The sequence below is a fragment of the Panthera leo genome, chromosome B3, assembly GCF_018350215.1.
Source record: "Panthera leo isolate Ple1 chromosome B3, P.leo_Ple1_pat1.1, whole genome shotgun sequence".
In the NCBI taxonomy this organism is placed as follows: domain Eukaryota; kingdom Metazoa; phylum Chordata; class Mammalia; order Carnivora; family Felidae; genus Panthera; species Panthera leo.
In genome coordinates, this window is record NC_056684.1 from 110,119,275 (window position 1) to 110,140,894 (window position 21,620).

At 40.5% G+C, this 21,620-nt stretch overlaps 1 protein-coding gene across 10 annotated transcripts in view; it reads right to left on the reverse strand.

Moving 5' to 3' along the window:
* Positions 1 to 4,764: 4,764 nt before the first annotated feature.
* LOC122222814 (coiled-coil domain-containing protein 170-like) overlaps positions 4,765 to 21,620 on the reverse strand; it is a 49,432-nt gene continuing 32,576 nt past the window's right edge. For 9 of the 10 annotated variants that reach the window (XM_042943472.1, XM_042943469.1, XM_042943475.1 and 6 more), the window contains 5 exons: positions 20,272 to 20,407; positions 16,842 to 17,042; positions 10,576 to 10,815; positions 9,092 to 9,307; positions 4,765 to 5,076 (listed from right to left, as the gene is read on the reverse strand). In XM_042943472.1, coding sequence (XP_042799406.1) covers positions 4,915 to 5,076; positions 9,092 to 9,307; positions 10,576 to 10,815; positions 16,842 to 17,042; positions 20,272 to 20,407 — 955 coding nt within the window. In that variant the 3' untranslated portion in view covers positions 4,765 to 4,914. The remainder of the gene's footprint in view (positions 5,077 to 9,091; positions 9,308 to 10,575; positions 10,816 to 16,841; positions 17,043 to 20,271; positions 20,408 to 21,620) is intronic. The other variant, XM_042943471.1, reaches the window with a different exon arrangement.

The window sequence follows — 21,620 nt, forward strand, 5'->3', positions numbered from 1 at the left end:
TGGTAATTAAATTCATTAGATGATTCTGATACATCCTGAAGTTGAGAACTACTTATCTGAAGCCTTAAAGCTAAACCCAGTTCTCATCATTGAAGAATGTGGTAGTGATTTGACCACAGGATTGAAAGCAGTTCTCATAAAGACAGTTGCAGATGCTAGAAGGGTCCTTCTCCCTTGTCTACTCAAGAATTAGCATAGCTAAAAAGAAAAAAAAAAAAAAAGAATTAGCATAGCCAGGGGCCACAGGGGGCCACTGGAGTCCATGGCTGATGCACTGAAGCCCAGCGGGTCTACTAAAGGGAAGCCTTTTAAGCTCCTAGGAATGTTAGATGTCAAAAACATTTCCTGTGCACAGGATCTGATTATCACCAAGTTCATTGGGATCTCTTGTGGCTGGACATTTCTTGTTAACTAGTAGAATTAGAAGATCATGGGGCGCCTGGGTGGCGCAGTCGGTTAAGGGTCCGACTTCAGCCAGGTCACGATCTCGCGGTCCGTGAGTTCGAGCCCCGCGTCAGGCTCTGGGCTGATGGCTCGGAGCCTGGAGCCTGTTTCCGATTCTGTGTCTCCCTCTCTCTCTGCCCCTCCCCCGTTCATGCTCTGTCTCTCTCTGTCCCAAAAATAAAAAAAATTAAAAACGTTGAAAAAAAAAATTAAAAAAAAAAAAAAGATCATGTGATGTTGGAGTAGGACTCATCTTCATGCCTTTAGGATGCTGGTTCCATTGTAGGTATAATTATGTAAAGCTAAGAATCCAGGAAAGAATTGCCAGAGAAGGAATTAAAAATATGATTTTTCCTGAAAGTACCCACCATGTTCCTGAAATGAAACAAACCAATGGCAACAGCAGCAAGTAAGCAATGTTAAGCACAGAAAGCCCAAATGCAGCTCACTGAAGTCAGTGTGAACAAAGCTGAGGTCAACTAGGGGCACGTGGGTGGCTCAGTTGATTGTCTGACTTCATGCTCAAGGCATGATCTCACGGTTTGTGAGTGTGAGTTCGAGCCCCACGTCAAGCTTGCTGCTGTCAGCCCAGAGTCCGCTTTGGACCCTCTGTCCCTCTCTCTCTCTGCCCCTCCTCCACTTGCTCACTCTCTCTCAAAAATAAATAATAAACCTTAAAAAAAAAAAAAAGCTGAGGTCAACTATATCAAACATCATATGTACCATATAGGCTTTCAATCAAGTATGTGTAAGTTAAAAAAAAAGATTAATATAGCTAACCTTTTACACTGCTCCATGGCTGAACAATCAGTTCCTACTGACACAATTCATAAAGAAGCATTAAGGCTAAGGCCTCTTTGTATTTACAGAAGATCTTTCTTTAATGTGTTTATAAAGTGGCTCTTTCAGAAACTGCCACAACTTGGCACCTTTATTTTCATGGAAATCGTGACCTTAGGAACTGGTAGTATTCGCAATTCCTCAGAAAAGGGGAGCTCTGGGCAGCAGGGGATACAGTCCCCCCAGCCCTGTTTGCTGAAGCTGCAGCAGGTGCTGACCTTGGGCCATGGCCCTGGGGGGATCCTGAACAAGAAGGTGGTTCTTACAGCTTCAGCAGGTTGGGCTGCGGGTGGAAGCTCTGGACAGGGCATCCCTGCCTTTCCTGTTTTGCCAGGGCCCAAGGTAATCTTGAGAGGAAAGCTAACTGAGCTGCTTGCGTTGCAGTCAGAAGCCTGGAGTCAACTTCCCAGGCAGTGATTCCACCAACTACTGGCCCCTGCTTGGCATCAAATTTATGTGTCCTGAGAAGCCTCGGGCAGTTTCCATCACAAAGATATGATATCAAAAGGAATGAAGAGTGATCCAATATTGAAACTATGAAACTACTTGGAGCTGATAGTTCAAGTATTTTCCTGGCAAATGTCATGTATCACTGTTTTCCCTTAAAATTTGAAATATTCTGGGGTGCCTGGGTGGTTCAGTTGGTTGAGCGTCCAACTCTTTTTTTTTTTATTAACTGTTTTAAATGTTTCATTTATTTTTGAGAGAGACAGAGCATGGGGGGGAGGGTGGAGGGCAGAGAGAGAGGGAGACAGAATCCGAAGCGGGCTCCAGGCTCTGAGCTGTCAGCACAGAGCCCGACGTGGCGCTCAAACTTGTGAACCATGAGATCATGACCTGAACTGAAGATGGACGCTTAACCGACTGAGCCACCCAGGCGCCCCTGAGTGTTCAACTCTTGATTTGGGCTCAAGTCATGATCCCAGGATCATGGGATCAAGTGGAGCCTGCTTAAGATTCTCCCTCCTTCTCTCTCTCTCTCTCTTCTTCTGCCCCTTCCCCTGCTTGCAGACTCCTTCTCTCTCTAAAATAAAAAAAAATTAAAAAAACATTCTTTTTAATGTTTATTCATTTTTTGAAAGACAGAGAGAAACAGAGCACAAGCAGGGGTGGGGCGAAGAGAGAGGGGGACGTAAATCCGAAGCAGACCCCAGGCTCTGAGCTGTCAGCACAGAGCCCTATGCAGGGCTCGAACTCACGAACCGCGAGATCGTGACCAGAGCTGAAGTTGGATGCTCAGCCAAATGAGCCACCCAAGCGGCCCTTTTTTTTTAGGGCGCCTGGGTGGCTCAGTCGGCTGAGCGTCCGACTTCAGCTCAGGTCACGATCTCACGGTTCGTGGGTTCGAGCCCCGCGTCGGGCTCTATGCTGACAGCTCAGAACCTGGAGCCTGTTTCGGATTCTGTGTCTCCCTCTCTCTCTGACCCTCCCCCTTTCATGCTCTATCTCTCTCTGTCTCAAAAATAAATAAACGTTAAAAAAAAAAAATTTTTTTTTTAAATTTTTTTTTAATTGAAATATGCTATGGCATGCTACGATCCCTGCAGTACACCAGAGTGTGCTGTCACACAATGTGAGAACCACAGCCATGACCATTTAGAAACTGAGCAATTCTCATTTTGTCCTGAAAGGGCAGGCCTCCCAACTCCATCTTGTTCTGTGTCCTTCACCTTGACCACGCCTTCTCCCCTTGAGTAACCTCCCGCTCACCCGTTCAAACTTCCCGATCAAAACACGCCTGCGTAACAGGACCCCGACCCTTCCCCAACCAATTGGCTGAGGCCACAGCTATTACCTCACCAACTGCCCCTAGGCCCCAATAAAACCTTTGCCCTTTCCCCGGCATCTCACCGCTGCGTCGGTGCCGGTAGGGGATTGAGCTCGAGCTAGGTCGAATAAAGGCTCTTTTGCTTTTGCATCGGACTGGGCTCCCTAGTTGTCTTTGGGGATCACGAATTCTGGGCATAACAGTCCTTGACTGAGTATTCAAGATAATCATTTTCTCCAAAATACAACCTCTCTAAGCTCCAGTATAACCTGACCCCTTCCACCTTGAAGATTCTTCTAAAACCAGGGGCGCCTGGGTGGCTCAGTCGGTTGAGTGTCCGACTTTGGCTCAGGTCATGATCTCACACTCTGTGAGTTCGAGCCCCGCGTCGGGTGCTGTGCTGATGGCTCAGAGCCTGGAGCCTGCTTTGGATTCTGTGTCTCCCTCTCTCTCTGCCCCTCCCCTGCTCATGCTCTGTCTCTGCCTCTCAAAAATGAATAAACGTTAAAAAATAAATAAATAAATAAATAATAAAACTAAGCTCCGCAGGAGATATTTTTAGATGACCACAGCAGATACTGAGGGTCCAGATTCTGACTTGTTCCTATGGAGGACATTTTGGATAAGTCTAAAACTACCTTGGAAGAGGAATAGTTTCCTATTTTAAATGAAATAAATAATAAATTATAATAACTGTTTATTTATTTTGAGAGAGAGAGAGAGAGGGTGTAAGTAAGCAAGGGGCAGAGAGAGAGAGAGAGAGAGATTGAGATTGAGAAGCAGCCTCACCCAATTTGGGGCTCCTGCTCACCCAGTGTGGGACTCGAATTCACAAAGCATGAGATCATGATCTGAGCCAAGTCAGATGTTCAACGACTGAGCCATCAAGGCACCCTCATTTTATTTCCGGGATAGCCCACATGCATGCGCATGAGCAGGGGAGATACAGAGAGAGGAAGAGAGAGAACCCAAGCAGGCTCCATGCTCAGAGCAGAGCCCAACATGGGGCCTGATGCCATGACCCTGGGATCATGACCTGAGCTGAAATCAAGAGTTAGATATTCAACTGACTGAGCCACTCAGCACCCCAAGAAGTTATAATTGTTTAAAATGTAGCCATTGACTTCAGGGTGCCTGGGTGGCTCAGTCAGTTATGTGTCTGACTCGAATTTGATTTCACTCAGGTGAATGGCTGATGGCATGGCTCATGACATGGCTCAGGTCATGATTTCACAGTTTGTGAGGTCAAGCTCTGCATGGGGCTCCACAGTGGCAGTGCAGAGCCTGCTTGGGATTCTCACGCTCCCTCCCTCTCTGCCCCTCCCCTACTTGATCTCTCTCTCTCTCTCTCTCTCAAAATAAATAAACTCTTTAAAAAGCCTTTAAAAAGTAAGTATTCTTAATTACTTTTTTGCCACTCAACGTTTCGTATCTGGTTTTCACACTCTCAGTTAATCAAATAGATAAGACAGATTCAAAGTATAGAACACAACTGTACCTGGATTTGTAAGCGGGTATACCCAGGAAATTGTTCACTCTAGAAATAAATAGGCTGTTAACTATAAATATAAATATTACAACTAAGAACACAAGTCCTGATTAATACCCTGCTTAAAATACAATTAATAATAAATATAATTAGATATTGTATATTGCAAGTAACAATCTAGACTAGACCATAAATAAATGTGTAGAACACGACAATGACAAAGTTAAATGCCAAATATCAAAGGTGAGAATTTTTCAAGTGAAAAATTCCCAGTGCATTTTATTCATAACATAGCTGCTGCATTCAAGATGCTACAGGAGATGCCCATATCTACTGAGTTCTTGTCGGGAGTAATGAAAAGGACAGAACTTTTTTATTCATTATCCTGTCCAGTCTCAGAGTGAGAAGCAACCTTTGGTTTGTCAGATGCTTTATAATCTTGTATAATAAGCCTTAGGTGATTGATGATTTCCTTGTCTGCTGTTCTCATGTTAAATCCCAACATGTTCATAATAGTTTCTCGAAAATCAGTAAGCTACAAAAAACCACCAAAAACATCAAGTCATACCATTAGTTTCAGTCACCTACATATTATGTACAATAAAATCAGTATCAGAAATGTAGTCTTATTAAACATTTCTCTATGATATGTAACATTCTACATTGAAATTGTATTTTTAAGATAGAAAAATGGTCTCTTTTGGAGTGCCTGGGTGGCTCAGTGGGTTAAGCTTCCGACTTTGGCACAGGTCATGATCTTATGGTTTATGAGTTCAAGCCCCACATGGGGCTCTCCCACTCTCAGCACGGAGCCCACTTTGGATCCTCTGTCTCCCTCTCTCTCTGCTCCTCTTCTGCTCTCTCTCTCTCAAAAATAAATAAAAACATTTAAAAAAGAAAGAAAGAAAAGTGGTCTCTTCTATTACAAGAACTCTTTATTTAAAATGTCCTTTTCATTTTAAGATTTTTCTTTTTAAGTCTTTTTCACCCCCAGCACAGAGCCCAACATGGGCCTTGAACTCATGACTCTGAGATCAAGAGTTGGATGCTTTACTGACTGAGCCACCCAAGCACTCCTAAGATTTTATTTTTACACTTTATAGACTAAACCTAGGTTTTTTTATTTGCTTTTTTATTTGCTTTTCATCTCTAAGGTAATTCCTTTTTTTGTTTTGTTTTGTTTTTTTGTTTTTTGGGTTTTTTTTCAATATATGAAATTTATTGTCAAATTGGTTTCCGTACAACACCCAGTGCTCATCCCCAAAGGTGCCCTCCTCAATACCCATCACCCACCCTCCCCTCCCTCCCACCCCCCATCAACCCTCAGTTTGTTCTCAGTTTTTAAGAGTCTCTTATGCTTTGGCTCTCTCCCTCTCTAACCTCTTTTTTTTTTTTTTTTTTTTTTCCTTCCCCTCCTCCATGGGTTTCTGTTAAGTTTCTCAGGACCCACATAAGAGTGAAAACATATGGTATCTGTCTTTCTCTGTATGGCTTATTTCACTTAGCATCACATTCTCCAGTTCCATCCACGTTGCTACAAAGGGCCATATTTCGTTCTTTCTCATTGCCACGTAGTACTCCATTGTGTATATAAACCACAATTTCTTTATCCATTCATCAGTTGATGGACATTTAGGCTCTTTCCATAATTTGGCTATTGTTGAGAGTGCTGCTATAAACACTGGGGTACAAGTGCCCCTATGCATCAGTACTCCTGTATCCCTTGGGTAAATTCCTAGCAGTGCTATTGCTGGGTCATAGGGTAGGTCTATTTTTAATTTTCTGAGGAACCTCCACACTGCTTTCCAGAGTGGCTGCACCAATTTGCATTCCCACCAACAGTGCAAGAGGATTCCCGTTTCTCCACATCCTCTCCGCCATCTATAGTCTCCTGATTTGTTCATTTTGGCCACTCTGACTGGCGTGAGGTGATATCTGAGTGTGGTTTTGATTTGTATTTCCCTGATGAGGAGCGACGTTGAGCATCTTTTCATGTGCCTGTTGGCCATCCGGATGTCTTCTTTAGAGAAGTGTCTATTCATGTTTTCTGCCCAATTCTTCACTGGGTTATTTGTTTTTCGGGTGTGGAGTTTGGTGAGTTCTTTATAGATTTTGGATACTAGCCCTTTGTCCGTTATGTCATTTGCAAATATCTTTCCCCATTCCGTTGGTTGCCTTTTAGTTTTGTTGGTTGTTTCCTTTGCTGTGCAGAAGCTTTTTATCTTCATAAGGTCCCAGTAGTTCACTTTTGCTTTTAATTCCCTTGCCTTTGGGGATGTGTCAGGTAAGAAATTGCTACAGCTGAGGTCAGAGAGGTCTTTTCCTGCTTTCTCCTCTAAGGTTTTGATGGTTTCCTGTCTCACATTCAGGTCCTTTATCCATTTTGAGTTTATGTTCGTGAATGGGGTGAGAAAGTGGTCTAGTTTCCATCGTCTGCATGTTGCTGTCCAGTTCTCCCAGCACTATTTGTTAAAGAGACTGTCTTTTTTCCATTGGATGTTCTTTCCTGCTTTGTCAAAGATTAGTTGGCCTTACTTTTGTGGGTCTAGTTCTGGGGTTTCTATTCTATTCCATTGGTCTATGTGTCTGTTTTTGTGCCAGGTAATTCCTTTTTTGATTTCAGACTTGTTGTATGATAATAGCAGTCCCCGAAATCCATCTGTCTCCACCCCTCCTCCCTTATAAGGAAAGCAGCTCTAATCACCCATAAATCATGAGCCCAGGCTGAAGGATGCAGCTGGCCTCCAGGGGTGGCCCAGAAATAGGACAATGCATAAATGAGGAAATACTGAGAAGTCCAAGACCTAGTGGGTCAGAACCCTGGCAAGTGAGAGGGAAAAGAGAGGGCCTTGGAAACACATTAGCCAAAATGGGCAGTTGTAAAGGACAAGGTTTCTGAGGGGAGAAAGAGATACTTGGAAGGGTAAGGTGTTCCTTGGAGGTTTAGAGATAAAGGAAAAGAGAAAAGCAAACAGTGGGAAATGAATGATTTCTATAAACAAGAGTGTACTGCAGAATCAGACATCACATAAACCCCCCCACACCTCAACGTAAAAGACTTGAGGTGGTAAACTTTAGAAACTGCACTTACTGTACCAACACAAGAGGGTAGTATTGAGTTAAGTAACTAAGTAAGTAAACCCTGCCCTGTAACTACGTAAAGTAGAAACACCTAAAATTGAGAGGGCAGGACAATTAAAAGGATTTTAAAGTGAATAGATAAATGGCAAATAATATCCATCCAAATTTCTTTTTTTTATTGAAAAATTTTTAACGTATTTATTTTTGAGAGACAGAGTGCCAGTGGGGTAGGGACAGAGAGAGAGGGAAACACAGAATCTGAAGCAGGCTCCAGGCTCCAAGCTGTCAGCACAGAGCCCGATGCGGGGCTCAAACCCACGAATCCGTGAGATCATGACCTGACCCCAAGTCGGACGCTTAACCGACTGAGCCACCCAGATGCCCCCATCCAAATTTCCTTAAGAAGAAAATAGCCTCCTCCAAACTAGTCAGGTGATGAAACTCTGCCCCGACCCCCCACCCCCCTTCAAAGAACTCCCATGAAGCAAAAGAAACATGTTTGACACAATACCCGGTATGGATTAAATATCAAGCAAGGATTTGCAGACATGGTGGGGGGGAAACCTTTGTTTTGAATCAGAAATACAGTATTCAGAATACAAATGGACAAAAAAAGATATCCAAGATGTCTCATAGATAAGATGTGAGGTCAGGTTGAAGTCAGGCAAGAACAAGACAAAGTCATCTCAGAGATAAGGAGTAAGCTACAGAGTACCCAAAGTAGAAGAGATCTGACTGAAAATATAATAAGGAACATCGAGAAGAATAAAAACAAGAATATACATAAGCAGAAGTTTAAAAAGAGAAAAAGCCAAATAATATCATGATTTTGTGTTTTAAGAATTTCTTAAGGTAATCTCTAAAGTTACATATTTTGTAAGAATTAATAATGGACAGGCGGCATATAATCTCACAATAGCCCTAAATTACCAGTTAGCCTTTAAAAAATTCTCCGAAAACATGTGCTCTGTAAATGCAGTGGAAATCTAAGCAAATTTAGAAGCACAGCCCTCTTTTCCTAAAAGTGACTCAGCCCCAGACACGTGGGTTCCCCTGAACTCCCAGTCTCTCACATCGTTTTCCTCCTTGTCACCGGTTAATCGGAGGATGTGTATGCAAACCTAACATAAGATAATCATATATCCCCTCCTTTGCCACGGAGGATTTACCAGGAATAGGCATTTGATCTAAGCTGGGCTTATAAGACACTTTCTTGGGATTCTCTCTCCTGTCACAGAATCTCTAAATATCAAGCAAGCTTACATACATGGCGAAGCCAAGCAGAGATGGTGAAAAGAGCTGTATGAGGCTCCAGGCACTGATCCTGGGGCCCTCTCAGAGGTCTGGCTGTTTAACTCACCTTTGATTCCATAAGCCAACAACGTCCTTTTTATCTGGCTTAGAGTCTAAGTTGAGATGGGTGTTGATCACTTCGACTTAAAGAATCTTAATAAAGTAATAAAACAAACCTCTTGTTGTCCTGATACTTTATCAAGCGTGCTCTTTGCTGTGTAGCGCTCAGGACTGATAGCGTCTAACATCTGATGGACTTTCTCTTTGTCTCCTCTTTCCTCTGTCTTGGCAGAGTCTGATGTAGTTTTCAAGTTGTCTGTTTTCATAACTGTCTTCCCTTGCGTTAGTTCAGCTTTTGTTAAAGATTGCCTGAGCTTTTCAATTGTTTTGTCCTGTGAGGGTATAAGGTTGGGGGAAGGGAGATGGCTGTGATTAGATCTTTTCTAAATAATAGACAAGATGCATGGTATAACCCATGCTTCTTTTCCTTCTTCTTCTTCTTGTTTTTTTTTTTTTTTGACCTGATATACGGAAAAGAAAGAAAATTCCATAATTTATGAATTAAGAGAACATTTCTTAACCATCAAACTCATCAATAACCAACAGTCACTGAGCACCTGTATCAATTAGACACTTGGGATTTAAAGACGTTTAACGAGTATTCCATGCCTTCAAAAGTCTTACAGCCTCTGCTAGCCAAATTCAGAAATACAGACAATAACTGGCTTTGAAGTAAGATAAATATTGTGATAGAATGGGAAAAAAAACACACTGATCCATAAGTATTTAGTGCACCTTTGGTTTAAGGAATCAAATGTATGCTTGAAATAGTACAGCGAAGCTTGGTATGGAGAAGATCCAAAGAGGAGCCCCCAAAATGAGTAAAACTTTTAACTATTACCCCAATAAGAAAGACCAAAATAAAACTTAAAAAGCAAGGGTTCTGGGGCGCCTGGGTGGCTTAGTCAGTTAAGCGGCCGACTTTGGCTCAGGTCATGATCTCTCGGTCCGTGAGTTCAAGCCCCGCATCGGGCTCTGTGCTGACAGCTCAGAGCCTGGAGCCTGCTTCAGATTCTGTGTCTCCCTCTCTGTTCATGCTGTGTCTCTCCCTTTCTCAAAAATAAATAAACGTTAAAAAAAATAAAATAAAATAAAATAAAGCAAGGGTTCTAGAATCCCAACATTTAGAATACCAGTTACCTTTGAGAAGTAGGGAAGAGAATACATGATGGCTTCAGTGGAGTTGATAATGCTCTTGTTCTTTAAATTTTTTTTTTTATGTTTATTCATTTTTGAAAGACAGAGAGAGAGAGAGCACCAGCAGGGGTGGGCAGAGAGAGAGGGAGACACAAAATCTGAAACAGGCTCCAGGCTCTGAGCTGTCAGCACAGAGCCTGATGCAGGGCTCGAACTCACGAACCGCGAGATCATGACCTGAGCCGAAGTTGGATGCTCAACCAACTGAGCCACCCAGGCTCCCTGATAATGCTCTCGTTCTTAAGATAAATGGTAGATTTGCATGCATCTAATTTTATTATCCAATATATATTCTTATGTGTGTATATAAGAATGCTTTTTAATTCAATGAGAAACATGCAGCTAAAATAGTAACAAGACCAAAGCTTAAGTGAATCTTTGAAAGCTCACTTCCTTTACTTACCTTAAGGACATTTACTCTTGTCAGTTGAGTTTTCATACTTTTATTTGACAATTTCAAATCACTCAGCTGTTTCTGAAGTTTCTGAATTTTCTCCTCTAATCTTTGAGTCGTAGCATTCTGCAAATTCTGCTGAATATTCAATAGTGTTTGTTGCTCATTGTCTTTCTCTAGCTGTTTGGATATCTTGCCATGTTCTGCTATCCACGAATTCTTAATCCCAGAGTTTTCCTTTGCAGAAATCAACAGTATGGAAATAAAGAAGTTGTGCTTTAAGGTGGTGTTCCACACTAGTATACCACATCTACTCTAGTCTAATAAACTGCAGACAGTAATACTTATATAAGTAAATTTTTTTTCACCATAAATATGCATTATTAAAATAATCTGGAAAATAAAGTATGACAATATAAGGGGTGGCTCAGTGCTAACAAGGGCACAGGTAAGTAGACAATTTCATAAACATCGGATGGTAACAGAGGAGATCAGCTTTTCAAGGAATGTATTATAAGGAAATATTTAGTAAAGATGCATACGCAAATATATTCTTTACATTATTTATAACACAAAAAAGCAGTAACAGTGCAAATGCCAAAAAATTACATATTATTGATTATACATTCCCTAGAAGTCAAGCTTCAAAAATATTTACTAAAAGAAAATATTAATGCTACAACTAAATGAAGAGAGGAGGATTAAGAAAAACTGCCTACCAATTATGTTAACATAGGTATAGAAAAATATTCTTTTTAAGTATTTATTTGTTTATTTTGAGAGAGACAGACAGAGCATGAGTGGGGAAGGGGCAGCCAGCAAGGGAGAGAGAGAGAATCCCAGGTAGGCTCCATGCTGTCAGCTCAGAACCAGACCGGGGGCTCGATCTCATGAATTGCAAGATCATGACCTGAGCCAAAATCAAGAACCAGATGCTTAACCAACTGAACCACTCAGGTGCCCCTCTATGGAAAAATATTAGAATTATACCTATATTTTAACACTGCTTATCTTACAGTGCTAGGATTACTGTGATTTTAATTATATTCTTTCTAATAATCTATACTTTATAAAATTAGTACCAGAAAAAAAGAGAGGATAAAAATTGAATAAAAATACCATATATTTTCACTATATATAAATCAAAAGATAATAACGTTTGTATTAAAAAAAAACCCAACTGTTCTTTGGAAGAATAAAATAGATGCCCCAAGCAAGCCTGGTTAAAGAGAAAAGAGAGAAAGTAAAAAATACATAATATTAGGAAGGAAAAACATACAGAATGCATAGATACAGAAAATATGAAAATAATTCTACACTTGATCTTAGCCAAAAGGACGAGAGACAATTATATGAAAAGAATTCTAAAAGAATATTTTATAATTCAGTGGCAAAAAGTTGAAAATCTAAAAGAAATACATTATTTTCTAGAAAACAATAATATGCAATCATGACCAGAAAACAAAAAACCCTAGTAAAGGGGCACCTGGGTGGCTCAGTCAGTTAAGTATCCAACTCTTGGTTTCAGCTCAGGTCATGATCTCATGGTTCATGGGTTTGAGCCCTGTGTCAGTCTCCATGTTGACAGTGCAGAGCCTGCTTGGAATTCTCTCTCTCCCTCTCTCTGCCCCTGCCCCTCAAAATAAATAAGTAAGTAAATAAATAAATAAATAAAATGAATTATACTTGGAGAATTTGGCATACTTTTTCAGAATCAAGGAAAAAAAATCAAAGATACTGACAATTTGAACCATATGAATTATATGAGCATTAACTATCTATGGAACTTTATGCCCAAGAAACAGAGAGCACATTCTTTACAAGCACACGTGGAACAGTTACCAAAATCAATCCAGTATTAAGCCATGTAAGAAGTCTCAATAAATTCTCAAGGATCAGGTACTTCCAGCATGTTGTAATAAAAGACAAAAATCTTAAATCCCATGCATCTGGAAACCTAAAAGTGTATTACTATGTTTAAAATGAAAAATAAGGAAAACAGTCCATGTCAATATTTGTGGCACAAAGCTAAAGTGCCTCTTGACAGAATAATTATAGTTTAACTAAGCACATTTATTAGGATATTTGAAAGGTTAAACATAAAGCAGGTGCTCTTATTCCTTCTCTTCTTATTCTTCCTTTCCTTTCTTTTCCTCTCTGGACAATATAGTCCTCATGCTGGTAGATGGGCGGGACAAGGTAGGCACCAGAATGAAAAGAGAAAAGCTGTGACCCAAGCGGGCTGGCAGAAGTGGACACAGAGGTGGGTTGCCCTGCGGAGGGACTCAGAGCCTGACCAGGGTGAAAGGAGAGCCCAGGTGGAGAGGTGACCTGCCATGGAGGGTAACAGCCCGAGCAGGGTGAGGAAGGCATGCACACGGTTTTGGAAATTAACAAGAAGAGACAGGAACCCAAATAGGCAAATGGGTGAAGGAAACATCCAGGCAAAGACTAAAAAGCCAAAAGACAAAAAAGATAAAAGAAATGCTCCAACTCACTAATTAGAGAAATGCAAATTTAATTAACAACACTTTATACCCCCCAAAATAGGAAAATTTAGGAAGCTGGTTAATGCCAAGAAATGACAAAAATGTGGAGATTCAAGAGCCCTCCTGTATCTCTGGTGGGACTATTGTTCTGTGAAAGCCGACTGGCAGTACTTAATCAAATTAAATGTCCATCTACCCAATGAACCACCAATTCCAATCTTGAGCAAACACCCCTAAGAAACTCTCTCACAGGTCCTTAAGGCGACTTGTACAAGGATGTTGGTAGCAGTATTTGTGGTGGCAGAAAGACAGAGGTAACTGGGGTGCTCATCACTGAGGAGTGGACAGGCAAATCATGGCCCATGTGCACACTGTAGAATTCCATGCAGTAGACACAAGCAATGAACTAGATGAGAAAATAGCAATACTATGTGGATCTTAAAAATATAAAGCTGAGGGCACCTGGGTAGCTCAGTCATTTAAGCATCCAACTCTTGATTTCGGCTCAGGTCATGATCTCATGGTTTGTGAGATCAAGCCCCGGGTCACCCTCTGTATTGAAAGCACAGAGCCTGTTTGGGATTCTCTCTCTCTCTCTCTCTCTCTCTCTCTCAATATAAATATTTAAAAAATATATATAATGCTGAGTAATAGAATGAGATTTTACCACAGTACTATTTATGCAAATTAAAATACACATATAAAAGTATAATTTAATGGGAATGCAAGCTGGTGTAGCCACTCTGGAAAACGGTATGAAGGTTCCTTAAAAAACTAAAAATACAACTATCCTACGACCCAGCAATTGCACTACTAGGTATTTATCCAAGGGATACAGGTGTACTATATATATATTGGAGTATATATATTGGGGTATATATATATATTGGAGTATATATATATACTGGAGTATTGGAGTATACAGGTGTGCTATATATATATATATATATATATATATATATATATATATAGGAGTATTACTCAGCAATCAAAAAGAATGAAATCTTGCCATTTGCAACTACGTGGATGGAACTGGAGGGTATTATGCTAAGTGAAATTAGTCAGTCAGAGAAAGATAAAATATTATACGACTTCACTTATATGAGGACTTTAAGAGACAAAACAGATGAACATAAGGGATGGGAAACAAAAATAGTATAAAAACAGGGAGGTGGGACAAAGCATAAGAGACTCATAAATATGGAGAACAAACAGAGGGTTACTGGAAGGGGTATGGGAGGGGGAATGGGCTAAATGGGTAAGGGGCACTAAGGAATCTACTCCTGAAATCATTGTTGCACTATATACTAACTAATTTGGATATAAATTTTAAAAAATAAAATTAAAATAAGTAAATAAGTAAATAAATAAATTAAATAAGTAATAAAATAAAAGTATATTTAAAAGAACATATACAAATGACCCTTGAACAACATGGGTTTGAACTGTGTGAGTCTACTTACATGCAAATTTTTTATCAACATGGTACAGTACTCTCTCATGGTACAATGTATTGTCTTTTATGACTTTTTTTTAACATTTTCTTTTCTCTAGCTTACTTTATCATAAGAATACCATATACATAAATATGGCATACAAAATATGTGTTAATTGACTCTTTATGTAATCAGCAAAGCTTCTGGTCAACAGTAGGCTATTAGTAGTTAAGTTCTGAGGTAGTCAAAAATTATACATGGGACCTTTCAACTACATGGGGAAGGTGTCAGCACCCCTAACCCCCACATTGTATAGACAAAAAGATACACATTAAACACATTAGATTGCTCTCTTTTGGAAGAGGGAATGGGAAAATAGACTTAAAAGGAGTAAATAAATAAGAGAAAGCTCTTCCATGACCCAAGATAGTGTGTTATGAACCATAGAGTTTGATTAACTCAACCTTCTGCATATGAGGTCCAAATTGTGAGGAGTAGGGAAGCAAAGGAATACAAGAAGCCAACAAACAAACAAACAAAAAACAAGGTGCTCAGCCTTACTAGTAATCAGGTAAATGTTATAACTATACTATTTTAACCCAACTCTCTCTCTCTCAAAGAATGACATCATCCAATGCTGGCTAGGCTGTGAAGAAGAAGCAGGCACTCAGGCATTTCTATTTGGAAAGTGAAACTCTTGCTTTTTGGAAGGTAGTATTTTGGCAGTGGCTATTAAAATTTAAAATACTCATACACTGTGATCCTATAATTTCATATCTAGAACTCAATCGCCTAGGGGGAGAAAGCACCAATGTGGAAAGACATATGTATAAATATATTTATTGCTACATTATTTGTAGTGGCATAAAAGGTGGAAATAATTTAGTAGTCCATCAGTAGGGAACTAATCAAATAAATAAATTATATATACTCTGTGGAATACTATGCAGCTATTAAAGGAATGAGTTAAATCCATTCTTTTAACCTAAGGAAAAACCATGAGGTACTTACTTTTTACTATGTAAAAAGAGTATTTAACTAGCCTAGTCCCAGTTTTTTTTTCCAGTTTATTTATTTTGAAAGAGAGAGAGGGTGCAAGCAGGGGAAGGACAGAGAGAGGGAGAGAGAGAATCCCACGCATTGTCAGCACAGAGCCCGACGCAGGGCTTGAGATGCTGACCTGAGTCGAAACCAAGAATCAGATGCTTAACATACTGAGCCACCCAGGTGCCCCCACACAGTCCCAGTTTTATAAAAAGTACCTACATACATGTACTTGACTATTTCCATAACCATGGCAATAGTTGTAGAAGATATATATACTACTGTTTACTGGGGTAAAATAGGCAGAAAGAAGGTTGGGGGAAATTACTATTGTTTTCTTAAAAACTTTTCACTTGGTTTCAAGAGTTATAGAGAGCAGGTGTTAATTGAATATTCTTAAAATTTAATATGGCATTTTACGGGTGCCTGGGTGGCTCAGTCAGTTGAACATCTGACTCCTGAGTTTGGCTCAGATCATGATCTCACAGTTTGTGTCGCGACACTGACAGTTCGTGTCCTGACATTCTGGGGAACACAGTGCCTGATGCTCCACTTGTACAGTCATTCCTTTGGGCTTCTTTCCTTCGAATCGGCTTTTTACTTTTTTTTTTTTTTTAATTTTTTTTAATGTTTATTTATTTTTGAGACAGAGAGAGACAGAGCATGAATGGAGGAGGTTCAGCGAGAGAGAGGGAGACACAGAATCTGAAACAGGCTCCAGGCTCTGAGCTGTCAGCACAGAGCCTGACACGGGGCTTAAACTCACGAACCGCGAGATCATGACCTGAGCCGAAGTCGGACGCTTAACCGACTGAGCCACCCAGGCGCCCCTCGAATCGGCTTTTTAAAGCACATTAAGAAATACATTAACAAATGCCCTCATAAAAAATACCAAATGTGTGCATTTTAGAGAAATGAGAGATATGGAAAGAGGAGAGGATTTTTTTTTAATGTTTATTTATTTTTGAGAGAGAGAGAGAGGGTGCAAGCAAGAGAGGGCCAGAGAGAGAGAGGGAGGCACAGAATCTGAAGCAGGCTCTGAGCTGTCGGCACAGAGCCCGACATGAGGCTGGAACCCATGATCCACAAGACCATGACCTGGACTGAAGTCAGATGCCCAATCAATTAAGCTGCCCAGGCTTTCCAAGGAGAGGATTTTTGATAAAAACAGAAGGTTTAAAGGTTTGTAGCAGATTTTCCTCCCTTTTCTAATATTAACTATCAACAGCTTTAAACGTTAGATGATACCATAAAATACGATCATTTTCATTGTCAAAGAAATGCTTTATATATAGGAAATTCTTACTTTTTTCCTGTTCAATTCTAATCTCTCTTGAAAAAAGTCATTAATAGCAGTGTTTCCCTCCAGACGTTTCAAGGGTCTTTTTTGTTCCCTCTGCCTTTCTTCCATTTGGGAGAATTCTCCAGCGGCTTCTTCAGAGTGGCCACGTAGCTGCTCCAGCCGTTTGGTGAGCATCTGGATTTCCTGCTGCAGACCTGCTGTCCTCTGTAGGGAGAAAAGGATAGACAAAGCTCCCGACGGTCTGTGACCTCTATTTCAATTCAAAACTATGTGTGAGGTCTACTGACACTGACATTGTGCTGACATCACATTACTAAATAGGTGAATGGGGAAGACTTCTAAGATTTGACATGTAGAAGCTGGTTTTAGAAAAAGAAATTGAGGGGCCCCTGGGTGGCTCAGTCGGTTAAGCATCTGACTTTGGCTCAGGTCATGATCTCGCGGTCCATGAGTTCGAGCCCCGCGTTGGGCTCTGTGCTGACAGCTCAGAGCCTGGAGCCTGCCTCAGATTCTGTGTTTCCCTCTCTCTCTGACCCTCCCCCATTCATGCTCTGTCTCTCTCTGTCTCAAAAATAAGTAAACGTTAAAGAAAATTAAAAAAAAAAAAAAAAAGAAAGAAAAAGAAATTGAAAGGTGTGATATACAAAATCAGACATTTTAGTTAGCATTGAGAAATAAAACTGCGTAATGAATTTTAAGCAAAAAGTAAAAGAAAAAAATGGAACTCCCCAACAAACAGCCTGAGCAGATTTTATCGACACACTGAATTTAAGCAGGTTCTAACTTTGTTTGAATTTTAGGGCGAAGAGGCATGAAATTTTACTAAAATCATGTGGACGTGACAAGGAGATATATAGCCACTTAAACTTGCCGGTTCAATCTTTTGATAGACTCGGCCAGTATATTCAAACAAATGACTGACTTGACAATATATTTTACCCCATTGACTGAACTGACCAGTATTTAGTCATGATGGACACATATATATCTTCACCATACCACTATTTTTTTTTTTAATTTTTATTTATTTTTGAGAGAGAGAGAGCAGGTGAGGGGCAGAGAAAGAGGGAGACACAAAATCCGAAGCAGGCTCCAGGCTCCGAGCTGTCAGCACAGAGCCTGACACAGGGCTTGAACCCACGAACCGCGAGATCATGACCTGAGAGGAAGTCGGATGTTTGACCGACTGAGCCACCCAGGCACCCCACCACACCACTATCTTTAAGCTAGCATTCGTTGACCTTCCACTGAACTGTAGTAAGCATTTATCATGTATTAATCCATTTAATCCTTACCACTCTGTGAGACAGGAACTGTGCCCTCCCAGTCCCCACCCCACCCCTCTCCACCAAATTTTACAAATGAAACCGAGGTACAGAGAGGATAAGGAACCGGCCCAAGAGCACACAGCTGGCAATGGCTCAGCTGGGATTCATACTGGGGCCCTCTACTTTTCACAAATACACTATACTACCTCTGCTGTAATAATGGATATCCTCTTCCCTTTTATATTGTAGTAATAAAAATGAAATCAAAATTAAAATTCAGAGCCACGGAATTTACTAACTCTGCTAATATAAAAAAATCCACATGTTAAAAGAAACAAATCTGAAAGGGTGGCTTGTCTGTCAATACACTTAACAGACTTCCAAGATTGCTCCTTTGCACCAACTTCCTGAACCCTCTCTTTCACAGCTTCCTCCGTGGCTAGTGTGGGGACAACACTGGTGCTCAGAAGAGTAGCCAACCGACTGAGGAATTTCTGACAGTAACATCGCGCAGTTTTTGTTTCCCAGACGGAAGGATACAAAGGTCTGTCCAACTCATATTTTTGTTTTTCCTTCTGGATTGAATCTTGCTGACATTTATCCCAAATTTTCTTCCCATCTTTTGGTCCTTCAGAGTGAAAAATGTTGTCTCTCTCCAAGTTCTTGGTCAGGATAGCTTCCCCTATATCCTAAACGTGCCAACACACGTGAAACTTCCCATTTGGAATTTAATATGGAGACATTGACTTCCTTTTGTTTTCTTGAAACAGAAATATAGTCATAATACAAGACTTCAGGAGAAAGGTCTTCCAAAGAAGTAAAGAGTTATGGAGTCATAAGACAGACAAGGGCATGCTCAAAGGAGCAAACTGGAATATCAAGAGGTATTAAAATGACTGTACGAAGAAATTGTTTTGAGAACACAGGAAATTTAGCTTAGAGAAGCAGCTAACCAAATAGCCTCAGTTATGAAGTTAAACTCTTAATAGAAAATTCTGGGGGTACCTGGGTGGCTCAGTTGGTTAAGCATCTGACTCTTGGTTTCAGCTCAGGCCATGATCTCACAGTTTGTGGGTTCGAGCCCTGCAGTGGGCTCTGTGCTGACAGCTCAGAGCCTGGAGCTGCTTCAGATTCTGTGTCTCCCTCTTTCTCTGTCCCTCCCCCACTCGTGTTCTGCCTCTCTCTCTCTCAAAAATAAATAATAAACATTAAAAATGTAAAACAAAAAAAAAAAGAGAAAATTCTGAGCTAATAAATGTAGAAGGAATGATAGAAATTTAAAAATCAGCATTTTCTATCTAATGAAATAACTGATTCAGGCAAGGACCGTCAATGAATGCTAAGACACTTAATGAAAAGTTGGGAGGGCAACAGATATTTCTACAAAGACTTCATCATGGTTCTATAACATCACTTAGTAACCACAACTTTGACTATGTAGATGTATAGATGTAGAAATGAAAGAAGTCACACCTCTTTCCCCCAACCTTTCCCTTGTACTCCTGTAATCATCCTGCTTCCATTATAAATAGTCAGGGCTAAAAAAAAAAAAAAAAAAAAAAAAAAAAAAATGCTGTACTTCTTCCCTGGCTCCCATCCTCCGACATTCTTCTATAAAACCTCTACTCATCCGGTGAATTGCTTTCTACTAGTGACCAGGCTCATCTCTTCCTTCTAAACCCAACTCATGCCGTAATTCTAGATTTCAAGGTCAAATGTAGATGACCTGCCAGTTTAGCTTTGTGATTTCTGTGCCTCGGTTTCAATGACTTTTGCCTACACCGCCCTTCAACACACATTCAGAGCCCAAAATCCAGCTGCTGGCAGCAGCAGGAGGTAACTCACACCAGAAATGTAAAACACCGACGACATTTCATTCTCTTATCACCACCGCTCCTCCCAGGTCTCGCTCAGCTCCAATCCCTTTTACGGTTCTATCACAGAGGTCTTAGATTCACCTTGTGATTACTCTACCTCAGAAAGGCTTTCGGTCAACCATACTTCACAGCTTCCTTTGATTCCCCCCAACACCCTACGCCCCCCATTCCCCATCCCCCCAGGATCAGAAGCAGACCAACAACCTACTAAACATTTGCCAATTATCTCTCAGAGTAACACGAGGTCTTGCAAATCCTGTTTCTTGAAAAATCAATATTTATTCTCACCTTCATCATGAAACTATCCAAGGAATCTTCTTGTCCTTTCATATTCATATGATGGGTGAATCCATTAGCACCTGCTAACTTTTTCTCCAAAAGGCCTGCTTTCCGCTCTGCCTTTTCTCTTTCAGACAGATGGACTCTGTGTAAAATATTGGTGGGTAACAATATCATGAAACCAACTCAATTTTCAAACTTCAATTAAAAATAATTAAAGTTGGGGTGCCTGGGTGGCTCAGTCGGTTAAGCATCTGACTTTGGCTCAGGTCATGATCTCATGGCTTGTAGGTTCGAGCCCCTTGTCGGGCACTGTGCTCACAGCTCAGAGCCTGGAGCCTGCTTCAGATTCTGTGTTTCCCTCTCTCTCTCTCAGCCAGCCCCCATCTCAAAAATAAATAAACATTAAAAAAAAATAATGAAAGAGAGCACCTGGGTGGTTCAGTCGGTTGAGCGTCCAACTCTTGATTTCAGCTCAGGTCATGATCTTGCGGTTTGTGATTTCAAGCCCCATGTGGGGCTCTGCGCTGACAGTGCAGAGCCTGCTTGGGATTCTCTCTTTCTCTCCCTCTCTCTGACCCTCCCCTGCTCTCTCTCAAAATAAAGTTCTAAAAAATAATAATCATTAAATAAGCAATCCCCACTTAAAATATATTAAATATATGTATCAAGTTAGAAATGTACTTTTGCAAAGAGCTGTGCGGTTACCCAACTATTTCTAGGGAGAAACTAGAAATGGCAGAGAAATAGAGATGAAAACAATCCAGTGCTAGGTCCTCTAGTAGTTCCCCTGGGGAAGGTTAATTTTTAAACTGTTCTTTTCACGGGGAAATTTGAGCATGAATATCTGCCTGCCACTATTAGTAACATTGTGATGACCAGGAGGTTCCACAGAGGTACGAGGACTCCTGTTTTAATAATATCTGATGGCTCTTCCACTGGGATTTAATGAGAGGAAAGGGAATTCGAATAATGATGCAGCAATAGAGAAGAACATATGTAAAAACTTGTTTTATTATCAAATATACAAATAGCTAATTATTTGGTGTGTGTGTGTGTGTGTGTGTGTGTGTGTGTGTGTGTGTGTTTGGTTCTTGTTTTGATTACCTATCAATTGCTAGGTATTGTTAATATTTTCTACCCTGTACCCATAGCTAGGTCAAAGTTTCAGCCGATCTTCCATATTTTTGTTTGTTGCTGTTTGTGCATTTTTGATCCTCTCCTGTCTAAGAATTGCAGCTTACAGAATTAGTGAATTTGAGTCAGGTTAAAAGAAATTACCTGTATTATCCAAACAAATTTTTAATCGAAAAGATTATATTAGAGGGGCGCCTGGGTGGCTCAGTCAGTTAAGCGTC